The sequence below is a fragment of the Hypanus sabinus genome, assembly GCF_030144855.1.
Source record: "Hypanus sabinus isolate sHypSab1 chromosome 5 unlocalized genomic scaffold, sHypSab1.hap1 SUPER_5_unloc_1, whole genome shotgun sequence".
In the NCBI taxonomy this organism is placed as follows: Eukaryota; Metazoa; Chordata; class Chondrichthyes; order Myliobatiformes; family Dasyatidae; genus Hypanus; species Hypanus sabinus.
The window spans coordinates 617,198-635,981 of NW_026778917.1; the positions used below are offsets into that span (position 1 = coordinate 617,198).

The 18,784-nt window shown below is 47.0% G+C and overlaps 1 protein-coding gene across 1 annotated transcript in view; it reads left to right on the top strand.

Moving 5' to 3' along the window:
* Positions 1-18,784, top strand: part of vps52 (VPS52 subunit of GARP complex) — a 131,155-nt gene that overhangs the window by 3,207 nt on the left and 109,164 nt on the right. The window contains exons 2-5 of the mRNA XM_059957504.1: positions 3,208-3,295; positions 12,033-12,085; positions 14,108-14,183; positions 15,911-15,978. Coding sequence (XP_059813487.1) covers positions 3,208-3,295; positions 12,033-12,085; positions 14,108-14,183; positions 15,911-15,978 — 285 coding nt within the window. The remainder of the gene's footprint in view (positions 1-3,207; positions 3,296-12,032; positions 12,086-14,107; positions 14,184-15,910; positions 15,979-18,784) is intronic.

The following is an 18,784-nucleotide window of genomic DNA, read 5'->3' on the forward strand; positions in this document are numbered from 1 at the left end:
GATAATTAACTATGTTCCATCATTGGTAAGCCAAAAATTGCGGTAATAGGATGAGGTTGTAAATCAATACGCAAAACCGTTGAGATAGTATCAAAAATATTTTTCCAATATTTTTTTCAAAAGTGGACAGAGAGGCTACCTCAGAATGATATCTATCACAGACGGGATTTATATGAGTAAAAACAAGCTAGTTTATCTTTAGACTTGTGGGCCCTATGCACCACCTTAAATTGTATTAAGGCATGTTTAGCACATATAGAGGAAGAGTTAACTAATTGAAGAATTTTCTCCCAATTCTCTATCAATAATTCAAGTTGAAGTTCCCTTTCCCATTCACTTTAAATTTTATCGGATATACCTGTCTCTATTTGCCAGATCGTTTCTGATACCATCAAAATTGGCCTTTCTCCAATTTAGAATCTCAACACAAGGCCCAGACCTTTCTTTTTCCATATTTACATTGTGATCACTGGATGCAGTGTTCCCCTACACGAACTTCTGTCATCTTCCCCGTCTCATTCCTTAATAGCAGATCAAGTATCGAACGCTCTCTCACTGGGACTTTTATGTACTGATTAAGGAAACTTTCCTGAATACATTTGATGAACTGTATCCCATCTAGTCCTTTTACGGTATGGGGGTCCCAGTCGATACGCGGAAAGTTAAAATCTCAACCTATAACAACCTTACGTTCCTTGCAACAGTCTTGCAACACAATTTGTTCCTCTAAATCCCATGGACTAGTTGGTGGTCTATAACATAGCCCCATTAACGTGGTCATACCTTTCTTACTTCTCAGTTCCACCCATCAAGCATCATAGATGAGTTCTTCAACTTTCCTTACTGAGCACTTCCTTGACATTTTCCCTGACTAGTAGTGCTGCCTTTCCCCTTTAATCCCTCCTGTTCTATTATGTGTAAGACAATGGAACCCCGGAATACCGAGCTGCTAGTCCTGCCCATCCTGTAACCATGTATCACTAATAGCTACAAATCATAATTCCAGGTGTTGCTCCTTGCCCTGGGCTCCCCCACCTTTCCTACTATGCTTGCATTGAAGTGCGTGCAGCTCAGGCTCAACCTTTCGATTCCTGACTTTGAGGGCTTCACAATATCTGTCTCCACAACCTCTCCACTATCAGTTCTGGCAGTCTGGATACCGTCTCCCTGCAACCATAGTTTAACTACCCCCCCCCCCCCCCCCGGCCCCACCGTGCAGCACCATCAAACATACCCTCTAGGACACTCGTCCCCCTTCAGTTCAGCTGCAAACGGTCTCTTCTATACAAGTTCCACCTTTGTTAGAAGAGAGCACAATGATCCAAAAATTTGTCGTCTTCCCTCCTATACCAACTCCTTAGCCACCTGTTAAATTGTATGATCTTCCTATTTCTGGCCTCGCTAGCATATGGCTTGGGTAAAAAATCCTGACTTTATGAGCCTGGATGTCCTACCCTCTAACAATAGACAATAGGTGCAGAAGTAGACCATTCGGCCCCTCGAGTCTGCACCGCCATTCTGAGATCATGGCTGATCATTCACTATCAATACCCAGTCCCTGCCTTGTCCCCATATCCCTTGATTCCCCTATCCATCAGATATCTACCCAGCTCCTTCTTGAACGTGTTTTTTTTACTAGGACTCCTAGGTCTCTTTGCATTTCTCCCTTACCTAACTCTACACCGTTCAGACAATACTCTGCCCTCTTGTTCCTGCTTCCAAAGTGGATAACTTCACATTTATTCACATTGAATGACATCTGCCAAGTATCTGCCCACTCACCCAGCCTATCCAAGTCTCCCTGTATTCTCCTAACGTCCTCTTCGCATGTCACACTGCCACCCAGTTTAGTATTATCAGCAAACTTGCTGATATAGTTTTCAATGCTCTCATCTAAATCGTTGACATAAATCGTAAAGAGCTGTGGTCCCAATACAGAGCCCTGTGGTATCCCACTAGTCACCTCCAGCCAGTCCGAGAAACACCCATTCACTGCTACCCTTTGCTTTCTATCTGCCAACCCGTTTTCTATCCATGTTGAAACCCTGCCCCCAATGCCATGAGCTCTGATTTTACTCACCAATCTCCTATGTGGCACCTTATCGAATGCCTTCTGAAAATCTAGGTACACAACATCCACTGGCTTACCCTCGTCTAACATCCTTGTTACACCCTCAAAAAACTCCAACAGATTAGTCAAGCATGTGACCTGGCATCTAACTCCCTGAACTCAGTTTGCAGATCCACTTCACATTTCTACCTATTTCATTGGCACCTACATGGACCACGACCTTGGGCTGCTCACCTTCTTACTTAAGAGTGCTGAGGACTCGACCCGAGATGTCCTGGACCCTGGCACCAGCAGTTATGGTCGAAATGACAATAAAAGGTGTCTTGACTTGACTTTTGGTGTAACTACCTGCGCTTCTTGTGGGCGCAGTTGTCAGGAACACTGGAGGTTTCCTTGCCTTCCCACATCGGCAAGAGAAACATCCTCGCCTGCCTGGCGTCCTTCCCACATCGGCAAGAGAAATCCTCGCCTGCCTGGCGTCCTTACTGTTCTCACAAAGCAAATATAAAAAAGGAAAAGCAATAAATAAACTGTGGGGAAAAAATCTACCCTCAGCTCTCACTCAAGCATCTCCTCACTGAAGCCTCGAAGAGCTGAAGCCTCAAAATCTCCAGTCTAACCCTGCCCACTCACAGTACGGTCACTTCGCTTGCCCTGCCTTACTTTAATTTGTTGCTGACTGGCTGCTGCTCAAAACACCAGTCTGCTGCGAGTCAATGCCTCATGTACTCAATCGGCAAACGTGAGTGAGCTACGTCTTCCCGTACTTCGATCTTCGATTTGCCGCTGCTTCAAGCAGCACCCTGCTGCGAGTCAATGCCTCATGTACTCAATCGGCAAACCTGAATGAGCTATGTCTGCTAGTGCTTTGGGTCTTTGATTGGCTGCTGCTCAAAGAAATCCCGAATCTTTACTACTTCTACCCATCTCCCCAATTTCTCACCTCATTCCCCCCACATTCATCCACCTTCCCCGCGTCATAGAGGATGCCGAGTTCTCCAGCATTCTGTGTGTGTTGCCCTGGATTTCCAGCATCTGCAGAATCTGTTGTGTATCTAATGGGCAGATATGACCTCTGTGTGTTGCTCCGGGTTCCCAGCGTCTGCTGAATCTTGTGTCTGTTTTCTCCTGTGCAGGGGGAGAGGAGTCAGGTGGAATGTGGCGAGTTCACTCTGGGTGAACTGGACATAACCTCTGATGAGTTTATTCTTGATGAAGTTGACAGTGAGTACCGTTTCTCCTGAGCCTAACACAGTGTCACTTGCTAGCTGATTCTGCCTTAACAAGATAATTTTTTCTTAATAAAAACCTTTCTGCTGATTGTAGAATTGTCTGGACAGGCAGCGGGTTTAATGTTGGATATTGCAGTCACTTTATGAGTAAACTAATTACCACCATTTTCTGTCAGTACATTTACTTAAGTATATTAGTTTAATGATAATAAGAATTAGGCCTTTTGGTCCGTTGAGTCTGTTTTGCCATTCCATCATGACTGATTTATTATCCCTGTCAACCCATTTTCCTACCTTATCCCCATAACCTCTGATATCTTGATTAATCTAGAACCTATCAACCTCCACTTCAAATATACTCAATGATTTGGGCTCCATAACTGATTGTGGCAATGAATTCCATTGCCACAATGATTCACCACCCTCTGGCTGAAGAAAATTTTCCTTATCTCTCTTCTGAATTATGTCCTTCTATTCTGAGGCTGTCCCCCTGGCCCTCGACTCCTCCACTATAGGGATCATCTTCTCCACACACACACTCTATCTCGGCCTTTCAATATTCGATAGGTTTCAGTGGGGCAGTTTCATTCTTCTAAACTCCAGTGAGTACAGGCCCAGAGCCATCAAATGCTCCTCATGCGTTGGCCCTTTCATTCCTGGGATCTTTTTCGTCCTCTGGACCCTCTCCAATCCCAGTGCATCTTTTCTGAGATACGGGGCCCTATATAGTCTCTCAGACCAGAACAACTTATAAATATTAATTTCTCTTATTAATGTCACATGTACCAAGATACAGTGAAGATTTTAGAGAGGGTGCAGATGAGCTTTTTAGAAGCTATTAGAAGTGGGACAGACCGAGAGTGTTGGAGGCTGAGGAGAGACCTGTTAAAGCTTTTTAGAATTAAGGGTGATAGTCATACGCTTTTCCCGAGGAGAAATATCGAACGCTGAACGAACTGCTTTAGTGGTTAGAGGAGGAAGTTTTTTTTTTACACGAAGAGTGATAGGTGGCAGGGGTATTAGTAGAAGCAGGCAGCTTGGTGGAATTGAAGAGAGTTTTAGATGGCACATGAATATGACAGGAATGGAGGGATATGAATGATAGACAGAGGGATTTAGTGTAAAGTGCAACAAAAACCAGCACAACCTGGTGGGCCAAATGGCCAGCCCTTTGCTGTGCTGTTTTATATTCTTTGTTTTGCAAGGCATCCATACAGATCATTCCAAACATCAGTACGTCGAAGTTCAAAGTAAATGTATTATCAATGTAGGTACAGCAGAATCAGAATCAGGTTTAATATCAAGGCAGATGTCGTCAGATTTGTTGAGTTTGAGCAGCAGTACATTGCAAGGTATAATAATAAAGAAACACCATGAATTGCAGTTTCAAAACTATACATACGTCTATAGATATTTAAAGTAGTTGAATTAAATTAATAGTGCAGAAATAGAAATATATAAAGTGTAGTGAGGTTGTCTTCATGTGTTCACTGTCCATTCAGAATACTGATAGTGGAGGGGAAGAAGCTGTTATTGAGTCGTTGAGTGTGCCTTCACACTTCTGTCCCTCCTTCCTGATGGTAGGAATGAGACCAAGGCATACCCTGGGTGGTGGGGGTCCTTAATGATTGATGCCATCTTTTTACCACCATATCCAACCCTGAGATTTATTTTCTTGTGGGTATTCACAGTAAATACAAGGAAACAGAATAGAATAGAAGTTTGGTTCTGCCGGGGTTGCTGGGAGGGCTTGGCTTGAAAGGCCAGAGGCCCGCTCCACGTTCTATCTCGAGATTAATAAACAAGAATCAATTGATGACCGCACCCAACAGGACAGACAAACAGCCAATCTGCAAAAGACAATAAACCCTACAAAAAAAATAATAATAAATAAATAAGTAATAACATGAGATGAAGAAAGTGAATCCGTAGATTCTAGTATCAGTTTATTGTTGGAGTGAGTGAAGTTATCCTGTCTTGTTCAAGAGCCAGATGGTTGAGGAGTATTAGCTGGGGAAAAGTAGCAGAGTGTGGTGTTACAGTACGAGAAGGGGCAAGATCAACAATTCATCTCATCGTTGAAGACGTCCATTCAACAGTGTTTGAAGAGTGGGATTGAAGCTGTCTTTGAGTCCAGTAGTGCATGTCTTTTCAAGCTTTTCAATCTTCTCCCCATTAGAATTAGAATCATGTTTATTATCACTGACGTGTGTCGTGAAATTTGTTATTTTGTGGCAGCAGTGGAGTGCAAGACATACAATACTATGCAAAACTACTTTTGCATGGCACTGTAGATTTGTCAATGTGGAGCCGAGAGCGAGTTTGTAAATCTGATGGGAGCAAAGGATGTTGGGAGTGGCGAGGGTGGAGCGTGGCGGAGGGGTATGGGACAGGTGGCAGGGGGTGGTGTGGGTGCCGACACACCCGGCCCTCTGGCACCAGGCAATGATGACAAACTTATTGATCATTACAGAATGTCTCTCAGGTGTTTCCTGCTCCCTCCCTTTATCCCAACCATAATTTCCCTCTCGCTGTCCCCTTTCCATTCGCAGTCCACGAAAGAGACCCACATCAGAATCAGGTTTATCATTACTCACATACGTCATGAAATTTGTGTTTTTTTTGTGGCAGCAGTACAGTGCAATACATAAAATTACTACAGTACCGTGCAAAAGTCTTAGACACCCTAGCGCGTGTTGTCTCATATTTTAAAAAAAGCTAAGATTTCTGCACAGTATGTAAAAATAAAATAAGATACAATAAAATATAAACTAGTGCAAAGAATGGATAGTGGAGTAGTGTTCATGGACAGTTCAGAAACCTGATGGTTGAGGGAGGAAGCTGTTTCTAAAACATTGAGTGTGCATCTTTGGGCATCTGTACCTCCTCCCCAATAGTAGTAATGAGAAGAGGGCATGTCTAGGATGGTGATGGTATCTTATGACTGTGCTGCCTTCGTGAAAGGTGGGAGGGGTCTTTAGTTACTTTGGCTGCTCTTCTGAAGCAGCAGGAAGGGTAAACAGTGGTGGGAAACTGGTTTTCCTGGTGGACTGGGATCTCTCGCGACCTGCTTTTCCTGGCGGACTGGGATCTCTCGCAACCTGGTTTTCCTGGCGGACTGGGATCTCTCGCGACCTGCTTTTCCTGGCGGACTGGGATCTCTCGCGGCCTGGTTTTCCTGGCGGACTGGGATATCTCGCGATCTGTTCAGTTTGTTTTTGTACTCCTGTTGTCTCTTAAATGAAAGATTTAACTTGTGTTATGGTCCCAGAACAATCAGGAAAACTCACCAACACCTCTACTCTGAGGAGGCTGAAGAGAGTTGGACTTTGCACATCTATATTCACTACTTTTACAAATGTGCAGCAGAGAACTTCCTAATAAGTTAAAACATAGAAAACCTACAGCACAATACAGGTCCCTCGGCCCAAAAAGTTGTGCTGAACATGTCTTTACCTTAGAAATTACTAGGCTTACCCTCTGTTTTTTCTAAGCTCCATGTACCTATCCAAAAGTCTCTTAAAGACCCTATCGTATCCACCTCCACCACTGTTGCTGGTAGCCCATTCCACACATTCACCACTCTCTGAGTAAAAAACTTACCCCTGACATCTCCTCTGTACCTACTCCCCAGCACCTTAAACCTGTGTCCTCTCGTGCGAGCCATTTCATCCCTGGGAAAAAAACCTCTGACTATCCACACGATCAAAGCCTCTCATCATCTTGTACACCTCTATCAGGTCACCTCTCATCCTCCGTCGCTCCAAGGAGAAAAGGCTGAGTTCACTCAACCTATTCTTATAGGGCATGCCCCCCAATCCAGGCAACATCCTTGTAAATCTCCTCTGCACCCTTTCTATGGCTTCCACATCCTTCCTGTAGTGAAGCGACCAGAACTGAGCACAGTGCTCCAAGTGGGGTCTAACTGGAGTCCTATATAGCTGCAACATTACCTCTCGACTCCTAAATTCAATTCCACGATTAATGGAGGCCAATATACTGTACGCCTTCTTAACCACAGAATCAACCTGCGCATCTGCTTTGAGTGTCCTGTGGACTTGGACCCCAAGATTCCCCTAATCCTCCACACTGCCAAAGAGTCTTACCATTAATACTATATTCTGCTATCACATTTGACCTACCAAAATGAACCACTTCACATTATCTGGGCTGAACGCCATCTACCACTTCTCAGCCCAGTTTTGCATCCTATCAATGTCCCGCTGTAACCTCTGACAGCCCTCCACATTATCCACAACACCCCCAACCTTTGTGTCATCAGCAAACTTGCTGACCCACTTCCTCATCCAGGTCACTTATAGAAATCATTAAGAGTAAGGGTCCCAAAACTGATCCCCGAGGCACACCACTGGTCACTGACTTCCATGCAGAATATGACCCGTCTACAACCACTGTTTGCCTTCTGTGGGCAAGCCAGTTCTGGATCTGCAAAGCAATGTCCCCTTGGATCCCATGCCTCCTTACTTTCTCAATAAGCCTTGCATGGGGTACCTTATCAAATGCCTTGCTGAAATCCATATACACTACATCTACTGCTCTTCCTTCATTAATGTGTTTAATCGCATCCTCAAAAAATCATATTATACCTCTCCAAATGTTCATAAATCCTGCCTGTCAGGATCTTCTCCATCAGCTTACCAACCACTGAGGTAATATTCACTGGTCTATAATTTCCTGGGCTATCTCTACTCCCTTTCTTGAATAAAGGAACAACATCCGCAACCCTCCAATCCTCTGGAACCTCTCCCATCCCCATTGATGATGCAAAGATGATTGCCAGAGGCTCAGCAATCTCCTCCCTCGCCTCCCACAGTAGCCTGGGGCACATCTCATCTGGTCTCGGTGACTTACCCAACTTGATGCTTTCCAAAAGCTCCAGTACATCCTCTTTCTTAATATCTACATGCTCAAGCTTTTCAGTCTGCTGCAAGTCATCACTACAATTTCCAAGATCCTTTTCCATAGTGAATACTGAAATATATTCATTAAGTACCTCTGCTATTTCCTGTGGTTCCATACACACTTTCCCACTGTCACACTTGATAGGTCCTATTCTTTCACTCTTATCCTCCTGCTCTTCACATACTTGCAGAATGCCTTGAGGTTTTCCTTAATCCTGCCCGCCAAGGCTTTCTCATGGCCCCTTCTGGCTCTCCTAATTTCCTTCTTAAGCTCCTTCCTGTTAGCCTTATAATCTTCTAGATCTCTAACATTACCTAGCTCTTTGAACCTTTTGTAAGCTTTTCTTCTTGACTAGATTTACTACATCCTTTGTACACCATGGTTCCTGTATCGGTCAGTTGTGGAGAGCACCCTCTTCTTTGTGGTGGCGTGCTGGGGAGGCAGCATTAAGAAGAGGGATGCCTCACGTCTTAATAAGCTGGTAAGGAAGGCGGGCTCTGTCGTGGGCACAGAACTGGAGAGTATGACATCGATGGCAGAGAGGAGGGCGCTGAGTAGGCTACGGTCAATCATGGAAAACCCTGAACATCCTCTGCACAGCACCATCCAGAGACAGAGAAGCAGCTTCAGCGGCAGGTTGCTGTCAATGCAATGCTCCTCAGACAGGATGAAGAGATCATTACTCCCCAACGCCATTCGGCTCTACAATTCAACCACCAGGGGCAAGACATGTTAAAGTGCCGGGGTTAGGACTGAGCTTAAGTTACCACTCAATGCACTTTAGTAAACTATTTAAGAACTTTTTAAAAGCTATTTATTAATGCTTTTTGGGAGGGTGATTTTAGATGCATATCATATTTATACTGAGTTAAATACTGTATGTAATTAGTTTTGCTACAATAAGTGTATAGGACACTGGAAAAATGTTGAATTTCCCCTTGGGGATGAATAAAGTATCTATCTATCTATCTATCTATCTATCTATCTATCTATCTATCTATCTATCTATCTATCTATCTATCTATCCTACCATAACTTCCCTGTCTCATTGGAGCATACCTATGCAGAACTCCATACAAAGATCCCCTGAACATTTGTCATATTTCTTCTGTACTTTTCCCAGAGAACAACTGTTTCCAATTTATGCCTCCAATTTCCTGGCTGATAGCCTCATAATTCCTCTTACTCCAATTAAACACTTTTCTAATTTGTCTGTACCTATCTCTCTCCAATGCTATTGTAAAGAAGACAGAATTATGATCACTATCTCCAAAATGCTCTCCCACTGAGAGATCTGACTCCTGACCAGGTTCGTTTTCCAATACCAAATCAAGAACAGCCTCTCCTCTTGTAGCCTTATCTGCATATTGTATCAAGAAACCTTCCTGAACACACCTAACAAACTCCACCACATCTAAACCCCTTGCTCTAGGGAGATGCCAATCAATATTTGGGAAATTAAAATCTCCCATCACGACAACTCTATTGTTAGTACACCTTTCCAGGATCTGTTTCCCTATCTGCTCCTCGATATCCCTGTTACTATTGGGTGGCCTACAAAAAAAACACCCATGAAAGTTATTGACCTCTTCCTGTTCCTAACCTGCACCCACAGAGACTCCATAGACAATCCCTCCATGGTGTCTACCTTTTCTGCAGGCATGTCACTATCTCTGATCAACAGTGCCATGCCCCCACCTCTTTTGCCTCCCTCTCTATCCTTTCTGAAACATCTAAAACCCGGCACATGAAGTAACCATTCCTGTCCTTGAGCCATCTAAATCTCTGTAATGTTCACCACGTCCTAAGCTCATCCGCTTTGTTCACAACACTCCCTATGTTAAAATAGACAGACCTCAAACCTTCTGTCTGAGCGCATTCCTTCTCTATCACCTGCCTATCCTCCCACTCACACTGTCTATAAGCTTTCTCTATTTGTGAGCCAGCCTCCTCTTCCCACCCCCCAACAATTCTAGTTTAAGCTTTCCCCAGTAGCCTTAGCAAACCTCCCCACAAAAATATTGGTCCCCCTGTGATTCAAGTGCAACCTGTCCTTTTTTGTACAGGTCACACCTGCCCCAAAAGAGGTCTGAATGATCCAGAAATCTGAATCCTTGCCCCCTGCTCCAATCTCTTAGCCACACGCTTATCCTCCACCTCAGTCTATTCCTATACTCACTGTCGCGTGGCACAGGCAGTAATCCTGAGATTACTACCTTTGCAGTCCTGTTTCTCAACTTCCTTCCTAGCTTCCTGTAGTCTTTTTTCAGGACCTCTTCCCTTTTCCTACCTATGTCATTGGTACCAATGTGTACCACAAACTCTGGCTGTTCTCCCTCCCACTGCAGGATATCTTGGATGTGATCCAAAACATCCTGGACCCTGGCACCTGGGAGGCAAACTACCATCTGAGTTTCTTTCCTGCGTCCACAGAATCGCCTATCTGATCCCCTAGCTATAGAGTGCCCTATCACTACTGCCTTCCTCTTCCTTTCCTTACCCTACTGAGCCACAGGGCCTGACTCTGTGCCAGAGGCACGGCCACTGTCGCTTCCCCCAGGTAGGCTGTCCCCCCACAACAGTACTCGAACAGGAGTACTTATTGTCAAGGGGTACAGCCACAGGGGTACTCTCTAGCACCTGACTCTTCCCCTTCCCGCTCCTGACTGTGACCCACTTTCTGTCTCCCGTGGCCCCAGTGTGACCACCTGCCTCTAACTCCTCTCTATCAACTCCTCGCTCTCCCTGACCAGGCGAAGGTCATCGAGCTGCATCTCTAGTTCTCTAACGCGGTCCCTCAGGAGCTGTAGCTTGACACACCGGGTGCAGGTATGGCCGTCCGGGATTCTGGGAGACTCCAAGACACCCCACATCTGACACCGAGCAGAGAAAACAGGCCTCACGCACATACTTACTCCTTCCCGCAATTAGCACAGGTAAACCTACCTCGCCTCGTCCCGTTACCACCTCAGCCCGTCGAGCCAAAGCCCTATTAGTCTGCTGCCTCTCTCTCCATTGCCCGCTCCGAATGCTGGCCGCTGGATATGTCAGTCTTCTTATCAAACCTTTCCTGCTCTACTGGCTGACGTCACGCGCCTGCGCAGTCTTGCCTCCCTGTTACCCCGAGTAGTAAAACTGACTTCACTCCGGAAATCCTTAGCCGTTCACTCGCAGCCTTCTTGCTCCGAATCATTTGCATCAGTGCATGGTATGGAAACATACCAGTGGACAGGAAGGCTCTGCAACTGGTATTCCAAATACTCAACAGCACCCTGCTCTTGGACTGTTTGTCCCACTCCCATCAGGATGGAGGCTACGTAGCATCCACACCAGGACCACCAGACTCAAAAACAGTTACTTTCCCCAAGCAGTAAGACTGATCAACACCTCCACCCATCATGCCTCCAATTACCATTACTTCATCATTTTCTGTCAGTCACATTATGTACAGACACTCCAGTGCTTTATGAGCATAAAGTTATAGATTAGTAAGGCACAGAAAAAGGCCATATAGCACAACTAGTCCATGCTGAATCATTTAACCTGCCTACTCCCATGGACCTGCACCCAGACCATAGCCCTGTACCCGACATACAATTAATCTATATACATAAGCTATCTTATGTATTTATATTTATTGTGTTTGTTATCTTACTGTTTTTTTTTGTGCTGCATCAGATCTGAGTAACAATTATTTTGATCTCCTTTACAATTGTACACTGGCAATTATATTAAGCAATCGTGAATTTTAGCTTTCCTCGAGGCCTGAGATTCCATTTTCTAAGCTGTTTTGTTTCATGTTGCAGCACACATACAAGCCAATCTCGAGGATGAGCTCGTGAAGGAAGCATTGAAGACGGTACGTTTTCAAGACGGGACACCGCTGGTGAAGTTTGCCAGTAGAGAACTCTGCATAGAGTTCAGATAATACAAAATGCTGGAGAAACTGGCCAGGCTAGTCAGCATCTGTGGAGAGGAGTAAAGTATTGATGTTCGGCCAACACCTTTCGTCAGGATTGCTAAGAATTTATGAAGCTTGTCTGACCAAAAGCCTAGAAGACATAGGAGAAGAATTAGGCCCATCAAATCTACTTTGCCCTTTCATCATGGCTGATCCATTTCCCTCTCACCCCCAAGCTCATGTCTTCTTCCCATAATCAAGAACCTGTCAATCTCCTCCTTAAATGCACCCAGTGACCTTTATATTGCAATCCTCTTGAAATGAATGCAAACATTGCATGCACCTTCCTTAGCACCGATTCAACCGGCAAATTAACCTGCACAAGGGCTCCCTAATCCCTTTGCACCTCAGATTTTTGTATTCCCTGTTTAGAGAATAGTCTGCTTTTACTCCTTCCCCTCTCCCCTCCCATACCATACACTTGTGGACACTATTCTGCTAATGTGTTCAATTCCTTCTGTAGCCTCTCTACTTCCTCAAAACTATCTTCTCCTCCACTTATCTTCATATGGTATGCAAACTTGGCCACAAGGCCATCAATTTCATCATCCAAATCATTGAAATATAACGTAAAAAGAAGCGGTCCCAACACAGACCCCTGAGGAACATCACAGTCACCAGCAGCCAATCTGAAAAAGAGTCCTTTATTCCCACTCTTTGCCTCCTGCTAGTCAGCCATCCTCTGTCCATGCTGGCTTCTTTCCTGAACACCCCAATAGGTGCATGAAGTGGGGTTTAGGATGGGGTGGGTCTGTCATTTGTTGCAGTGACTATGCCCAGATTTGAGTTCAAAGTAAATTTATTAGCAAAGTACTTATCTATTACTATAAATTATATTGAGATTCAGTCCCTTACAGACATTCACAGGAAAACAGGAAATACAATAAAAATTAAAAAAAAAACTATATATGAACAAAGAAACAACCAATGTGTAGAAACATAGAAATCTACAGCACATTACAGGCCCTTTGGCCCACAATGTTGTGCCGACCATAAACCTACTCTAGAAACTGCCTAGAATTACCCTACCGAGAAGCCCTCTATTTCTCTCAAAAGCGTGTCCTGGGTGGTGGTTCCTGATGGCAGAGGGGTAATAACTGTTCCTGAACCTGGTGGTGTGGGTCCTGAGGCTCCTGTACCTCCTGCCTGATGGTGGCAGCAGTGAGACGAGAGCATGGCCTGGGTGGTGGGGATTCCTGCTGACTGAGGGGTAATAACTGTTTCTGAACCTGGTGGTGTGAGCCCTGAGGCTCCTGTACCTCCTGCCTGATGGTGGCAGCAGTGAGACGAGAGCATGGCCTGGGTGGTGGTTCCTGCTGACTGAGGGGTAATAACTGTTCCTGAACCTGGTGGTGTGGGTCCTGAGGCTCCTGTACCTCCTGCCTGATGGTGGCAGCAGTGAGACGAGAGCATGGCCTGGGTGGTGGGGATTCCTGCTGACTGAAGGGTAATAACTGTTCCTGGACCTGGTGGTGTGAGCCCTGAGGCTCCTGTACCTCCTGCCTGATGGTGGCAGCAGTGAGACGAGAGCATGGCCTGGGTGGTAGTTCCTGCTGGTTGAGGGGTATCCATTTGCCTATCCATTTCCTCTGCATATGCTGTATGACCCGCTGAGTTCTTCCAGCTCACTATAAAAAAAACTATATATGAACAAAGAAACAACCAATGTGTAGAAACATAGAAATCTACAGCACATTACAGGCCCTTTGGCCCACAATGTTGTGCCGACCATAAACCTACTCTAGAAACTGCCTAGAATTACCCTACCGAGAAGCCCTCTATTTCCCTCAAAAGCGTGTCCTGGGTGGTGGTTCCTGATGGAACTCCTGCAACTTTGACTTGCAGGAGGTTCTGTGGTAACTAGCTTTTAGCACAGTGACTGAGAGTGTGTCATTAACTGGAATTAATCTTCCTTTTTAGGGTGTGGACCTGAGGCACTACTCCAAGCAGGTGGAGACTGAATTACAATACATCGAGCATGCCTCCATTAAAGACTGTATCCTTGCAAAGAGACACATTTCAAAGTGAAGTACATACACGTCTCCATACGCACCCCGAGATACATTGTCTTGTGGCCATTCATGGTAAATGCAAAGAAACTGAATAGAATCAATGAAAAACAAGGTGGACAAACAACCTGTGAACAAGACAACAAACTGGAAGAGAAGGTTCCAGAACATACCACAATTATACAAATGTAACCACCAGGGGTACAATGAACAATTGCATATACGCACTGTGACCACCAGAAAGCTTGCTAGACTGTTACCTAGAACCACTTAAAATTCAGTGTTAGGCTGCAAAGAAAATACACTTAAACAGTCTAATCCAGACTGCTCTCCCCCCCCCCACAACCTGTCAGGGTTCACTCTGACCCATGGTCTCGGATCCTGTTCCCACAGTCTGGGCCCTGTTGTTCCCCCCTGCAGCCTGTTGGGGTTCACTCTGACCCATAGTCTCGGATCCTGTTCCCACAGTCTGGGCCCTGTTGTTTCCCCCTGCAGCCTGTTGTGGGTTCACTCTGACCCATAGTCTCGGATCCTGTTCCACAGTCTGGGCCCTGTTGTTTCCCCCTGCAGCCTGTTGGGGAGTTCACTCTGACCCATAGTCTCGGATCCTGTTCCCACAGTCTGGGCCCTGTTGTTTCCCCCTGCAGCCTGTTGGGGAGTTCACTCTGACCCATAGTCTCGGATCCTGTTCCCACAGTCTGGGCCCTGTTGTTTCCCCCTGCAGCCTGTTGGGGTTCACTCTGACCCATAGTCTCAGATCCTGTTCCCACAGACAGGGCCCTGTTGTTTCCCCCTGCAGCCTGTTGTGGGTTCACTCTGACCCATAGTCTCGGATTCTGTTCCCACAGACAGGGCCCTGTTGTTTCCCCCTGCAGCCTGTTGTGGGTTCACTCTGACCCATAGTCTTGGATCCTGTTCCCACAGTCTGGGCCCTGTTGTTTCCCCCTGCAGCCTGTTGGGGTTCACTCTGACCCATAGTCTCGGATCCTGTTCCCACAGTCTGGGCCCTGTTGTTTCCCCCTGCAGCCTGTTGTGGGTTCACTCTGATCCATAGTCTCGGATCCTGTTCCCACAGTCTGGGCCCTGTTGTTTCCCCCTGCAGCCTGTTGTGGGTTCACTCTGACCCATGGTCTCGGATCCTGTTCCCACAGTCTGGGCCCTGTTGTTTCCCCCTGCAGCCTGTTGTGGATTCACTCTGACCCATAGTCTCGGATCCTGTTCCCACAGTCTGGGCCCTGTTGTTTCCCCCTGCAGCCTGTTGTGGGTTCACTCTGACCCATAGTCTCGGATCCTGTTCCCACAGTCTGGGCCCTGTTGTTTCCCCCTGCAGCCTGTTGAGGAGTTCACTCTGGCCCATAGTCTCGGATCCTGTTCCACAGTCCCACAAACAGAGCCCTCCTATTCCCCCCCTGCAGCCAGTTGGAGGTAGGGTTCACTCTGGTCTGTGGGAACAGGATCCAAGACAGCGTCCTGCAGCTTGTTGGGAAGGGGGCAGGGTTCACTCTGGCCCATATTGTTGGATCCTGTTTCCACAGTCACACAGACGGCACCCTGATACTCTTCCCCTGAAACCGGTTGGTTGGTTTTGTGAGGGGATCTCAGGGCCATATTTTCTGTGATTGTTGAACAAGGTTTAGAATGCTTCCCCACCCTGCAATGTGGACTGGGGAGGATCTCTCCTGTACTCTCTGCGTTCCTTAGCATCAACCACCAGACATCAAGGAGAGTCAGAACATTGCCAGCCTGCACAACCAGATCACAGCCTGTGACACTATCCTAGAGGTAGGTGTGTTCACAGTTAGGTTTACTGTAACTGACAAAATGCTAGAAGAACAGCAGGTCAGGCAGCATCTATGGAGGGGAATAAACCATTGATAGTTTGAGCCAAAGCCCTTTATCAGGACTGGAAAGGAGGGGCAATGATGCCAAGATAGGTGGCGTATGGGGCAGCAAGGAAGATTATCAAAGCTTGCAGTGAGAGTTGGACCAGCTGGTGAAACGGGCAAGAAAACGGAGATGGAATTCAATGCAGACAAGTGTGAGGTATTGCACTTTGGGAGGACAAGCCTGAGCAGGACTTGCTCTGGAGAGTGGTAGGGCATTGCTGGTCTGGGAATACAGATCCCTTATTCCTTGAAAGTGACATCACAGGTAGATAGGGTTGTAAAGCAAGTGTTTGGTACATTGGCCTTCATAAATCAATGTACTGAGTCCAGGAGTTGGGATGTTATGTTGAAGTTCTGTAAGACATTGGTGGCGCTTAATTTGGACTATTATATCCAGTTTTGGTTTCCTACCTGCAGGAAAGATGTAAATATGATTAAAAGAGTACTGAGAAAATTTACAAGGATGTTGCCAAGTCCTGACTACCTGAGTTATAGGGAAAGGTTGAATAGGTTAGGACTTCATTCCCTGGAGCAGAGAAGGTTGAGGGGTGATTTGATAGTGGTACACTAAATTATGCCGGTTATAGATAGGGTTAATGCAAGCAAGCTTTTCCGCGGAGGTTGGGAAAGACTACAACCAGAGGTCATAGGTGAAAGGTGAAATGTTTCAGGGGAGTCTCTTCACTCAGGGCGGTGAGAGTGTGGAACAAGCTGCCAGTGGAAGATGCTGGTTTGATTTCAACATTAAACAGAAACTTGGATAGATACATGAATGGGAGGGTATGGAGGAATATATTGTGGGTCGACAGGACTAGACAAATTAATTGTTTGATGCACTAGATGGGCTGAAGGACCAGTTTCTGTGACGTAGTGTTCGCTGTTACTGTGATTCTATAACATAACATGCCCATAATGTTCAGAACAAGCAACAACAGCACAACAAAGCAATGGAACACAACAGCAAAACAAGCTCTTACCCTCCCTCCCACGAATTCACACACGGACAGTCCTCCGAGCTCTTTACCTCCCACTCTCCCACTCACACACGGACAGTCCTCCGAGCTCTTTACCTCCCTCGCACCCACTCACACACAGACAGTCCTCCGAGCTCTTTACCTCCCACTCTCCCACTCACACACGGACAGTCCTCCGAGCTCTTTACCTCCCACTCTCCCACTAACACACGGACAGTCCTCCGAGCTCTTTACCTCCCTCCCTCGCACTCACTCACACACAGACAGTCCTCCGAGCTCTTTACCTCCCTCGCACCCACTCACACACAGACAGTCCTCCGAGCTCTTTACCTCCCTCGCACCCACTCACACACAGACAGTCCTCCGAGCTCTTTACCTCCCACTCTCCCACTCACACACAGACAGTCCTCCGAGCTCTTTACCTCCCTCCCACCCACTCACACACAGACAGTCCTCCGAGCTCTTTACCTCCCACTCTCCCTCCCACTCACACACGGACAGTCCTCCGAGCTCTTTACCTCCCACTCTCCCACTCACACACGGACAGTCCTCCGAGCTCTTTACCTCCCACTCTCCCACTAACACACGGACAGTCCTCCGAGCTCTTTACCTCCCTCCCTCGCACTCACTCACACACGGACAGTCCTCCGAGCTCTTTACCTCCCTCGCACCCACTCACACACAGACAGTCCTCCGAGCTCTTTACCTCCCTCGCACCCACTCACACACAGACAGTCCTCCGAGCTCTTTACCTCCCTCGCACCCACTCACACACAGACAGTCCTCCGAGCTCTTTACCTCCCTCGCACCCACTCACACACAGACAGTCCTCCGAGCTCTTTACCTCCCTCGCACCCACTCACACACAGACAGTCCTCCGAGCTCTTTACCTCCCTCGCACCCACTCACACACAGACAGTCCTCCGAGCTCTTTACCTCCCTCGCACCCACTCACACACGGACAGTCCTCCGAGCTCTTTACCTCCCTCCCACCCACTCACACACAGACAGTCCTCCGAGCTCTTTACCTCCCACTCTCCCTCCCACTCACACACAGACAGTCCTCCGAGCTCTTTACCTCCCACTCTCCCTCCCACTCACACACAGACAGTCCTCCGAGCTCTTTACCTCCCACTCTCCCACTCACACACGGACAGTCCTCCGAGCTCTTTACCTCCCACTCTCCCACTCACACACGGACAGTCCTCCGAGCTCTTTACCTCCCTCCCTCGCACTCACTCACACACGGACAGTCCTCCGAGCTCTTTACCTCCCTCGCACCCACTCACACACAGACAGTCCTCCGAGCTCTTTACCTCCCTCCCACCCACTCACACACAGACAGTCCTCCGAGCTCTTTACCTCCCACTCTCCCTCCCACTCACACACAGACAGTCCTCCGAGCTCTTTACCTCCCTCCCACCCACTCACACACAGACAGTCCTCCGAGCTCTTTACCTCCCTCCCACCCACTCACACACGGACAGTCCTCCGAGCTCTTTACCTCCCACTCTCCCACTCACACACGGACAGTCCTCCGAGCTCTTTACCTCCCTCCCTCGCACTCACTCACACACAGACAGTCCTCCGAGCTCTTTACCTCCCTCCCACCCACTCACACACGGACAGTCCTCCGAGCTCTTTACCTCCCACTCTCCCACTCACACACGGACAGTCCTCTGAGCTCTTTACCTCTCTCCCTCGCACCCACTCACACACAGACAGTCC